This window comes from Anomaloglossus baeobatrachus, chromosome 3 (genome assembly GCF_048569485.1).
Source record: "Anomaloglossus baeobatrachus isolate aAnoBae1 chromosome 3, aAnoBae1.hap1, whole genome shotgun sequence".
Classification (NCBI taxonomy): Eukaryota; Metazoa; Chordata; class Amphibia; order Anura; family Aromobatidae; genus Anomaloglossus; species Anomaloglossus baeobatrachus.
Window position 1 is genome coordinate 661,448,123 of NC_134355.1, and position 12,599 is coordinate 661,460,721.

General features: G+C 45.7%; 1 protein-coding gene across 1 annotated transcript in view; it reads right to left on the reverse strand.

Annotated features, from left to right (window-relative positions):
- Positions 1-9,314, reverse strand: part of LOC142297000 (cytochrome P450 2C14-like) — a 398,577-nt gene extending 389,263 nt beyond the window's left edge. The window contains exons 1-3 of the mRNA XM_075341207.1: positions 9,135-9,314; positions 6,373-6,535; positions 3,013-3,162 (exon numbers count right to left, since the gene is read on the reverse strand). Coding sequence (XP_075197322.1) covers positions 3,013-3,162; positions 6,373-6,535; positions 9,135-9,314 — 493 coding nt within the window. The remainder of the gene's footprint in view (positions 1-3,012; positions 3,163-6,372; positions 6,536-9,134) is intronic.
- Positions 9,315-12,599: the final 3,285 nt, after the last annotated feature.

Here is a 12,599-nt window from a genome sequence, read left to right on the forward strand (position 1 = left end):
AGAAAGTGGCTTGCATTATGGCATGTATGGCGCATCACTCAGCTTAGTCACATTTGAATAATGTTACTTCTAAGGCTATGTTCACATAGGGCTTTTTTGGTAAGTTTTTTTTCCTGATCAAAATCTGATCTTGTGGCAGGAAATCTTATTTGAGTCATCTGCGTTTTTGGTGCATTTTTTTTTTCTACAAAATGGGTTGCATCTGTGCCGCCCCAGGCTATGGGGTACTCTGTCCCGGGCAATGTATGTACTGGGACAGTTCACTGGGTGGTCAGTGCCCAGTTCCGTGACCCTGGGGGTCACTTTAAAAGGGGTTTATATACAGGGGAATAGTTATAAAGTTTTTGTTGTGACACCCCCTGTGGTGTGCGGCCAGGTAGGGGGCCACCACTGCAGGGTTCTTCTCACTGGGGATCGATGTTGATTGCAGCCAAGATGGAGTCACTCCCCACAGGTAGAGTGGTTATCCCAGGAGGGTGGTCGGCTGGCTGATAGTGGGCCGTGGGCACCGGAGAGCGGGACAGCATCGCCGGTAAATAATGGAAACTAAGAGAGCGGTCCGGTTCAGGTGTTTTACTCACTGGTAGGAGATTGCCCAAGAATGTCCTGGTTCACTGCTGATAATTTTCTGGTTATCCGGTACAAGTTTCAGGCGGTTATCCGGTGTCAGTGCAAATGTCATGTTTGTTCTTGCTGTCCAGCTACTGGCAGAGGGAACCTGGGCTGAGCTCCAGCTCACAAGCCCCAGGCTCCACAACGGCAAGATAAGCTGTGTGTCCCACCAGCACAGGTGCTCTCCTGCACCCAGTCTGGTCTCAGGGGACGTCAGTCAAGCAAAGCTCACTGTGTCATGGCTACCTCCTCTTATACCCCATGTGGCATCTGTCTTCCAGTGGTTGTCCTGCTGGTGACCGGGAAATCCCATAAAAATGAATGGCTAACTCTCCCTGCCCACCCCAGTCCAGCCCCCCTGTGGGGAAGGCACCTAACTGCATGTGAATGTGTCTGGTGTGAGCACCGGCAAACCACCTGTCACTTACCCCAGATAGATATTGCTCCTTAACTCAGTTGCAGTACCCTGTAGCGGCCAGAGCCTCAGGGGCGCTGTATATCAATGAAAAAACGTTGCAATAACGCTGCAAAGAATTGGCATGCTCATTCTTTGAAATCTGCAGCAAAAACGCAGGTATTTGACAAAACAGGAAAAAATCTGCAGGGGTGTGTGCATGAGATTTCATAAATCTCAGACTTTGATGGGACTGTAAAGCAGCTTTTTATTAACATGGATTTGCATAAAACCAAGGCAAATCTGCATCTAAAAAACACAGCAAAAACTTACTAAAAAAGCCCTATGTGATAATAGCCTAACAGCGACACCTTCTGCCTAACTACAAATGAAAGAGTAATTTATTTATTTATTTTTTTAAAATATTAAACATTTGCAGTCACTGTGCTTTTAAATTGGCTGTTGGTTACTATTGTTTATATGGTGAAGTCACTTTGAAATTACTAGGGTGTGTTTTTGCTTTAGAGACTGAAAGAAGAAAAAAATAATCTTTATAGAGATGGCTCCCAACTATGGCAACAACTGTATCAGTAAAGGCCACGTTACATGCATCGAGGGATCTAACGATATATCACCGGGGTCACCGTTTCCGTAACGTTCATCCGGCATTGTTAGCGACGCCGTTGCGTGTGACAGCAAGGAACGACCGTTAACGATGGGAAAATACTCACCTTTATAGTCGATCGTTGACACGTCGTTCCTTTTTAAAACAAATTGTTGATTGTAGGGGACGCAGGTTGTTTGGCGTTCCCGAGGCAACACACATCACTACGTGTGACACCTTGGGAGCGACGAAGTACAGCTTACCTGCGGCCGCTGGCAATGCGGAAGGGGGTGGGCGGGGTGTTACGTCCCACTCATCTCCGCCCCTCCGCTTCTATTGGGTGGCCGCTGTGATGCCGAACGAACCGCCCCCTTAGAAAGGAGGCAGTTTGCCGGCAACATCGACGTCGCAGGGCAGATAAGTCCCGTGTGACCGCTCCTAACGATTTTGTGCGCCACAGGCAGCGATTTGCCCGTGACGCACAAACGACGGGGGCGGGTGCTTTCACCAGCGATATTGCTAGCGATATCGCTGCGTGTAACACCCCCTTTAGTTGACCTTTATATTTCTTAACACTAGAAGTCCCAGAGAGGGGTCATTTAACATGTCTACCATTGGAACCCTATGGAGCTCGAAATTTCTGGGACTTCTAGTGTTAAACTGCGCATATCACCAGTATTTGCCTGTATAACCTAAAGCCAGTGCTATACTGGCACTATCATGCTGATGTTAAACCCATATGGCCAGAAGGGGTGGGGCCTCAGCCAACAGAAAAATGTTGCTTCCTGGTATCCGCTATGTTGGCTGAGGCCCCGCCCCTTCTGATCACATGGGTATGACATCAACACAAGTCCTTTTTAGTCACAGTAAATCAATTCTATAATAAAATTAGCAAAAGTAACAGGGGGAGGGGATCACTATGAATACCCACCCCAGCTATTATCTGATCCACAGCTGCTGCCAATCAAAAAGCTGCTGATTTTACAAACTTTACTTGCTTGTGTTTCAAAACCTATACATCCTAGCTGACAACTAAAGGTATGTAGAGAATCAGCATGGTAATGCTAGCATACTGTAGCACTGGCTTCAGGTTATATTGGAAAATCCTGGTGATTGGTGCACTTTATATAGAAGTTATACTCATAAGCTTCAAACAAGTTCCGAAGGTTAGACCTAAATATATGAAGGCCCATGAAATCCAATAAATGGTAAACCTAGATAAATATGACTTTGGAGAAGTAACTTAGTCATTAAAAGTAGAGCGTGGACAATAGCTTTAAAATGATCTCCTCTATCGGGTCCATTTTACCCCAATTTAACACTGGTTACCACGAAAAAACCTTCAGCAATTGACATTTCAAAAAATGACGCAACAGAAAGTAGGATAAAACCTCTCACCAACCTTTATAAGATCTGATCTTCTTCACCAAAAAATCACTTTCTTCAGATATCTTGTTTTCGATGGCTTCCTTTCCCATTCCAAAATCGCGAAGTGTTGATATAGTAAATCGTCTCATCACTTTCCAGGCTTCATGGTTAGCAAAAATAACTCCTGTTGATGCATTATAAATAAATAAGGCATAAATAATAGATACACAATAGGTCGACTAACATTTACTGTTCAGAAAGTTGAGATTGGATAAATAAGGAAGAAGTTTTCCAGCCTCAAAATTTTTGAATGTCTTCTCATTAGACCATTTAAGAACTGTGGACTCTATTTCCTCACTGAAGAGACAAGTTGCATATTTCCCAGAGGAAAATTGCGGCTTAACGTCTCCTCACCATTGGCATTCTGGATTGGTGTGTCAGTCTCCGCAAGGAGAACGGCTTCCCCTTTAGACGCCACTCTTCTGTTTCGAATCTTGCAGGGAGCACCTGGTTGTAGCTTGTTTATGGTGAAATGATATTCTTTCCACTTCCAGATTATGACCCCAACATTGCTCAATGGAATCTTCATTAGTTTTTAACATGTTCTGTAACCAATGCCATCAGCATAGTTTGCAAAGGTCTTGAGACACCTTTATCCATCATAAGATGTTTGTGTGGTATGTTGGTAATGAAACCTTTTTATAGGTCATTGATTGAACCAGTTGATATTATTTTTCGATAACTGGCAGGATTGCTTTCTAATTACTGATGGATTTCAGCTTGTTTAATGACTTTACATGGCTTTTTCTTCATGCATTCCATACTTTTTTTCTCCCAGTTATTTCTCACATTTCACATACCTTAATTTATGGACATCTATGATTTGATTTCTTGCCTGTGTGGATTGAATTGGTGTTGGAGCAGAGAGATGGGGAGCAAGACAAGCTGGAATATTGTATTTTCTAAAACATTGCAAACTTTTCTGGTTGGATTCCAACTTCTCTGTTAGGCCAGGGCGTCACAGATCCCCATCAGGTCTTCACAGGCTATTGTGCAATCTGTCCTTCTATGCAATATCCACCTCCTCCTTGGTTAAGGGTCCCTCACCTTTGGTGTTGCCAAGAACAAGCTAATCAAAACCCTAGGAACACTCTGCACCACACCCACCAGACACCCCCGTAGACGGCCTGAGTGGAATAGGGTCGCCCACTTGGGGGGTTGGTTAAAGGGGGGTCAGGAGTGTCAGGAGACAGTCAGTTAAGCAGTGACTCTCAAGAGGAGAGGTCAGGAGCTGGGCTCCGTGAACTATTAGCTGGCAAACTGTGGTCTGGGCCTGGTAGGAGCTGGACCCCGGTCGCAGGGGATCGTGACAAGGGGCACGGACTGTCGAGGAGGACAGCCAGTGGCCTTATGCCATCACCAGGGCAGGGGCCAGGGCACGACTGGGTACGTGGACCCTAGGTTAGGGAGTAGCTTCAGGCGTTCTGACCATTTACCCGACAAGGATGGAGCCTTCAAGATCCGTTCTCCACCCGCTCCAAAATCGGGGTACTAGCGCAACGAGGGGGATAGGACTTTCCACTACACGGTCCAGAAAATCCCAAGCGTGAACCCTGAGAGCAAGCTCCCACACTTGGCCACACTGGTGAGCGGGACCCGATTTTAGTTTCAGACTAAAGGGACCAATTAGAAGAGAAGGTTCCACGGGAAAAGGTCACAGGTCAACAGGCAACACAAACTGGCACGAGACCCAGGCGTGCTCCCTCTTAGCGGCAGCGGTGTCAAGAACTTTGGTTTACTACAGTTATTGGTGTAAGCGTTATTGGACGGAGTACACAGTGACCCTTACTGTCCCAGCGCCACACCCCCGTCGCCATCACAGAGTCCCCAGGGCATTCCCCCTACTCCCAATCGCAGCGGTGGTTCTCCATCTTACCATGCACCACGGGTGGCATCACAAACTTTCCACACCAACCCCTGGATGTGTACCGCCGAGCCGCTCGGATCCGTGCTCGTACGGTGGGTGGTGGCTTGAGCTCTTCACAGACCCGGGGGTCACATCGCTCTGCAAGGGGGTTGGCGCTACACACAGGGACTTGACGGGGAGTTCCACGGCCGCGGTGGTTTGGTTTGGGATGTAAGTTCGTGATGCCACCCACGGGTTGTGGTGAATAGATGGACACCACCGCTGCCGTTAACTAGGCCTCTCGGGGATGGTGTTGTGCAGCTTGGTGTTGACCCCTCCGTGGGTAGGGGAGAGTGATGGGCCCGGGGGAGGTGCGGAGGCGTGGAAGCGGGTGCGGGTGTATGCTGGTGCGGCGCGGTGCACGGCTCGAAGGCACTGGTGTACTTACTATGACACAATACACTGGAGTCTCTGGTAAACTAAACGGGATGATGAACGGGGCCCGAAGCCGGCTGCAGTTTCTCCCTGACGGGCTGGTGGTTTCCGCCTTTCTCCTGCACTTGTTATATGAATGTTTGACTCCTATGCCTTAGCAACGGTAGTTCGCTCCTCGGCTTGCTGATTGTTGGAAGAGCCCTGTTTGCCCGCAGACGCTGGCCCTTTGGGTCTCTATGCCTTGGCGGTGGCTTTACCCTGTATGGTTGGGCTGATGTCTTCTAACGGGTTTTGTGTGGGATAGGTCCTTAAGTCCAGTCCTCAATCAGTTGGTTTGACTCGGACCTGTCGGTTCGGGGCTTCGTACTGGGTCTGAGTACGCCTCCTGGTGCTCCGGTTTCCAATCTGTTCCCCGATTCGATACCGGCAGGCCACCGCCCGACCCCGGTGCCTACGGTTCCACCGGCTGTAATCCCAGCTCCAGCAGGCGGCCACCACCATCTGCCTCCTTGCCAAAGGTGACTGGGCTCCGACCCAGCCACTTGAGTAGACTGTTGGCAGGCCTGGTCACAGGTCTACCCTTGAACTTGTCCTCCCTCCTTCACGGTCAAGGCTACTCTCTACACTGTTGTAGAACTTGTGTCTTTTCCCGCCTCCAGGCCTGTGAACTTGGTGGGTGGAGCCAACAGCCTGGCTCCGCCCCCCTGGTGTGGACATCAAACCTGGAGGGTGGTGACAAGGGTTTCTTGGTTGGCTGCTGTCACCTACTCGGGGAGGTGTGTGTGTGTGTGTGACTACCTGGGACTAACTGACTAGTCCAGGGCATCACATTCATAACCCCCCTTGGTTTGAGGAGCCATACAACCCCCGGGTCCGGAGCCCTCTCGAGCCACCGCGGATCCAGATCCGAGCAACCTGGCTGCTGACGTGGGGGTGACACTGTTCAGTTCAATTCAAAAAGATTGTCCAGTTTGGAAAACCTTTTTTCTGATTATGGATCTAAGACAATATATCCATCCTTCCACCCATCTGTGCTTAGTTTGTGATCCTTACCGTGTCCTTTTGTGATTTCATGAAACATTGGCACTTTTGGTCTTCCCGAAAATTCGTCTGCATGATTGACTAGGGCGTCTTTCACAGCTTCATATCCGCATAGCACAACGACTTTCTGTCCTCCAAACTGTATCGTGTATATAGGTCCATACTTCTTAGACAGCTGGAAGATTAAGAGGAGGTTGCGTTATACTAAATTAAAGATATTCTGAAACGCTGATATTTATTTTTGGTATCAATAATCTGCTTGCCTAAACATCTTTGTACCTCTCCTTAAATGTGCTTCGGAGGCAGTAAGAGCGTAGAGCCTTTCAAAGGAGGAGCTTCCATTTACAAAACTGCAGGTGCCATTATATAAAGTTTGTGTTGGTCAAGTAGTATCACTTTAATCTTACCCCCAGGTCTGCTTCAACCCATCCAAAATCAAGTATTTGAGACCTGGTATTGTATAAACTCCTTCACTTTTTTTGACGAGGACAACCTGAATTTCCCAGGATTGTTTCCCAAAAAATTGTGATAGTCCAGGTAATAAAATCTATAGCTGCTAGAAAATGGGTGGATGTGCAGCACTTCTTTTGCTCAATTTTCTGGGTTCAAAGGTAATAAATGACTCAGTCCGTTGTTGGCCACATCCTCTCCCGCTAAACTGTGATAACTGGAGACATCACAACTAAATGGCAGCTCAAAAAATGTGTTTGGAAACAGTTTTTTCCCACCATCCAGGGACGTTCCATGAAATCAATAGGGTTGTCTGATACGGAATACCTATTGTCAATTATACTCACCAGAGGATTCCAACTAAAAAGAAGGGCGTCTTCAAGACACTCATCTCTCAGAATGAAAAGCGGCTTCACAACAGTATTTTATTCTGCAGGCTCCAGCATGTATGTGCATGAAGGGATATCCAATTGTTTAAAATGAGAACTGTGCAATCCTTCATTTCCCCTGGGGTGTCTTAAGTTTTTTTATTTTTTCATCAATATAGCTGTACGAGGGCTTGTTTTTTTGTGGGACTAATTGTACTTAACCCTAATGCACTGCAATGTATCGCAAAAATTACGATCTTCTGTGAATGTTGGCCAAAGGCAGGCATTCATAAAATTATCATAGTGACAGGCATGGGGGTCTTCTGCAGACCCCCAGCTATCATCACAACTCATTCATGTGCTGCAATAACATCACATGTATGCCGATGGACAGGAGGTATGACAACTCAGCCTCCCAGTAGATGGCAGGGGTGTAATTGGCTGTCAAGATTCTGAGTAACAGCAAAGCCTCCCAGACTGGGACTGGGTCAGACTGGTGAGTTGTTCTCATACTAATTGGGGATTGACTTGCAGGCTTATCACAGGTTAGGGCTACTGGGCTTCCTACATGTGTTGCCCTTTAGGATGATTACCTGGCTGGCAATGGTCAGATTACTGCCAGTTGTCACCTTAAGCTCTGTGGTGTTTGTGCTTTTAAAGTGCAATGATAACCAGGATTTTCTTATATAAGCTAAAGCCGGTACTGTACTGGCCCTATCAGGCTGATTCTATACATACCTTAAGTTGTCAGCTAGGATGTATAGGTTTTGACACACAAGCAAGTAAAGCTTGTAAAATAAAGTTTTGTTGATTGGCAGCAGCTGTGGATCAGCTGATAACTGGGGTGGGTTTTGATAGTGACCAGAAGGGGCGGGGCCTCAGCTAACAGACAAATGGTGCTTCCTTGTATCAGCTTTGTTGACTGAGGTCCCACCCCTTCTAGTCACATGGGTATGACCTCACCACAGGCCCTGCTAGATCGATTGTATCATACTTATGCTAATTCTAACATAGGGAGGGGATAACTATGAATTCCCCTCCCAGCTATTATCTGATCCTCAGCTGCTGTCACTTAGCAAGCAGCTATTTTATAAACTTTACTTTCTTGGACTTCAAAACCTAAATATCCGAGCCGACAGCTAAAGGTATATATAGATTCAGCCTGATAGTGGCCGTAAAGCACTGGCTTTAGATTATATAGGAAAATCCTTCTGAGTGGTTTCCTTTAAAAACATGTCAGCTGATTAACTGTGCCACCATGTCAGGGGAAAAATACGAGCTTGGTATGCTATCCTGCATCAAAGGTAGGGACACGATGTATGAAGAAAGTTGATGTCATTTGTTGTGAAGAGGTTAAACAGAATTTGTCAGTAGGACCAAGCCCCCTAATCCTTTTATATGGCCATGCAGATTGTAGAAAGGTGAATAAAATGAAAACCCTGATATTTGCCACTTCAAGTCTTATTGCAGAAAAAGGCCTATTTTTTATGCAAAATGATTTAAGATGTAGGGGCTGCCATAGATCTCTGAGAATCTGTTTCCAGAGCTTATTTTAAATGAAAGGGAGCATTACTATTGTGAGATATGTAAATCAGGAGAGCAGACTGTCAGTCATTACATGTCTCATATTGGTAATGCCTCCCTTCATCTAAAATTATCTCTGGAAACAGAATCTCATGGAGATCTATGTTCGGCCCCTAGATCTTAATAACTCCTTTAGATATTCCCGAGAAAGCCATGTTAATCTTAACAAGACATGGGATTGCAGATATCAATTTAAAATTGTATTCAGGTTTCTGTGACCTACATGCTCATATAGACGGCTCAGGAGGGTTGATCCCACTGTCTGATTCTCTTTAAATATCTGCTCCATATACAGTATGTAGCCCATTCTTTAAGCCTTCCAGGGTTCAGAACAGAATAATTCAGGATAATGTCATAAAAACTGAATGTTACCTGATGCAATGTCTTATATGGTCTATTCCGGTCCAGAATATTCAAATTGCCAATGATTGGTAGCGGTCTCGGTCCAGGGGGCAGATTATAAGCTTGTCTGTGTCTCTCATAGAAAAATAGGATAATGGAAAGAGTCAGAATGACAGAAAGGACCAATGTGATGGAATCTGAGACGTCCATGGCACCAGGAAAAGTATCTATGAAGAAGACAAAAATAAATGATTACGTGTGAGTATGTATATAACTCACTATGTCAACATGGGTCTCAGGGGAAAACTATTCTCCTTGGAGACTGACAAACCAATCTGGCTGTCAGTGGTGAGGAGTCTTATAGCTCCAATGTTCCTCTGGTAAATATTCAAATTGTCTCTTCAGGGAGGAAAGAGACAAACTCTAGTGCCACCTAGTGGAAGTAGTTTTCCCCTGAGACCCCAGTGGAGCTTCTCATTCAGCCAGATCCGATCTCATACTTTGCACTGACGAGGGACAATCATCCCGAAACAGTGTCTGCAAATTGAGGTTCTGATCTGGCATAAATCCTAGGTCATATGAACAGACTTGTTAAAGGGTCATTTTTACTTTTAGGATTGTTACTTCCAATAGGTGGCACTAGAGTTTGTCCCCTTCCTCCCTGAAGAGACAATTTTGAATATGTCAACATAATGTGATATTCTGCTTGTTCATAAGACTGCAGTCTGTTACAGATGACAAAATGGAGAAATCTTTCCCCTCTCGGCACGATCTGCTGAAATGTATAAAACTGAAATCAGGTAAATAAATTTATTTGAAGCAAATTAAATTGGCTACACATTTTACACAGAAATTGAATTCTACATCGTTGGCATTCTGATTCTTAAGTGCTGAGAAAGTGTAAGATAATAAGTGTAAAAAAAAATATTAGGCTCATCTTGACCCTCACCTGTCCTGCACTGCAGCTCCAGCTCCCTGTTCGGTTCTCCGGTGGTTCCCTTCCCTTGTCCTCAGTCTTTTTCTCTACAGTGTTCACTTTTTTGGAAGAGGTGGTAGTGTCCCTACCATTTATGCTATATGCTGTCTACCCGTACTGCAAAAGGAGTTTTATACTGAACATATATGTGGTCTTGATTGTTAAAGTGTGTGTGAATTTATAAATGCTGCTAGTGGAGTGTAGTGTAGTGGCCCGGTCCAGATTGTGTCTGTTTCTTTAAGTACATTCTCTTATATGTAATATTATGCTATATGTTATAAGTAAAGCATTTTTCATTTGTTGTGTTCTAGCACCATCTACTGGTGAAAACTGTAAGAATCTGAAGTGTTCATTGGGTGTTTTCCTATTGGCTAGTTCTTGGTCACATGGCTCAATAGGTGGGGGCTATTCTCCAGCCTCTGTCTGGAAAGAACTGGAATGAGCTGGTTCTGGCTGAGTCTCCTCTGAGGGAAGACATTATGTGGAGTTTCTCTTCACCACAAGACTCCTGCTAGGCCTGAGGCCTAGAATTTCATCATTTCCTGATTTTTTTACAGCCAATATGCTGAAGGCTTCCCATCCTGAATTCTCACTGGCCAGATATATATTGTGCATCTCTTCAGACAGTAGGGCATACTGAGTATATACCAGAGCTTACTGCTTGTAGATAGGGGAAAGTTTGAGGGTCTCCCGCCCCACTGCAATATTAGTGGCTTTCATGCCATTGTCCACGCACCAGCCGTCCTGTCCCCATAGCGAGCTGGGCAACTGTCTTCATTTGCTTACAAGTACTGCACGTGTCTGAACTAGCAGTGAAATTAACCCCAGAACTCCAGGTCTGTACAATCTTATCATATCTACCCTCTAAACTCAAGAGACTCTGAACCTAAAGCATACCAGTATTAATTCTGAAACAAATCGTGCACTTAAAGCTCCAGTACCCTAATTGCACTTCAGCATTCAACTCCAAGCTGTATTTGCTGTGGCCTCCCCACGAGAGACTGTGAAACATATATTCCGTATTGATTTGCTTTGTTCATGCTATATTAAAGCAACTGTTATCCCCAAGACCGTGTCTGTGGACTGTCCATCAGCTGTGGATACTGTGTGGGGGTGGATAGCAGGGAACATCTGGGCCCTTACAGTAGGTTCCCAATGTAGGAGAGCCAGGGTCCTTCACCAGCAGGTGCCTCCTAGCGGGCAGGTTGGAGGATTGGTTAATTCAATATCAGATAGGAAAGGGTTAAGGGAACCAATCAGGATTTTTGTACATAAGCTAAAGCAAGTGCTATACTGGCGCTATCAGGCAGATTATATACATACCATTAGTGGTCAGCTCGGATGTTTAGGCTTTCAAATTTAGCAAAGTAAAGTTTAAAAAATCATCAGCTTCTTGAATGGCAGCTGCAATGGAGCAGATAATATATGGGTGGGTATTCATATGGATTCCCGCCCCCCCCGGCCTGTTGTTCCTCCCTCTCTCTGTTCGCTATGCTAATTTTACTATTCATTAATTTCTTCACTAAAATTGGCGTCAGAGTTGGCGCCTACGCATAGCGCTTATCTCCAGCGCCATCTTTGTGAAAATCATGTTATCCCCTGCTATTCTAATCTTGCGGCTGAGAGGGCAGCGCATGCGCCCTCGCTTCTTCTGCTCTTGTTGTGACCGTGGGAGCGCATGCAGACACAACAGGAGTGGAGACCGCCCCCCGAAACAGCTGATTGGAGGATGCGACAGACCGAAGGAACAAGCCAACAGCAGCGTGCCAGCGACATCGGCACCGGATCGCACAGTGCGGGATCAGGTGATGTAAGTTTACAATGGACTCACCTAACCCCGTGATGCAGTGCCGCTGTGCTGGCACGGTGTCCTGTCAGGCTGCTTTGCTGGTATGGTGTCCTCTTCTGCAGCTAGTTGCGTCCTCCGATGAGCTGATCTACATTTCTGTTGTGACCGTGCGCGCTCCTGCGGTCACAACGAGAGCAGAAGATGCAAGGGCGCATGCGCTCTCTGGAATATGAATTTCGCCAGATTTGCTCATCTATAATGACACTCGCTCATACGAGCGTATAAATAGGATACCACTCGGAACATTGTTATTCAATGCGGCAGTGCCGATGACCCATTTTTTCCATTGACGGAACAGTTTGTGAAAAATATTGCAGCATGATGCGATATCACTCCAAAATCAGATGCATGTCAGAAAAAAATTGGATGCCATATGGAGCCACAGTATAGTATCTGATTTTTATGGATAAATTACACTTCTGTAGCATAGGAAACTGTAAATGGTCCATCTGCTGCGTAAAAACATGGATTCCACATGGAGAGCGCACAGATAAGTGAGAAAAAAATCCTTCCTCTATTCTGGATGAAAATTGGACCTTTTTTTTTTTTTTAAACACTCGTATGACCCCTACCATAAAGATAGGTGCACAATCTGCAAGTGAAGCCTTTTCTTCATTTTGCGTAGCCTCGGATTCACTTTCTCAGCCTTTGCTCTCAGCAGGGCAGGGAC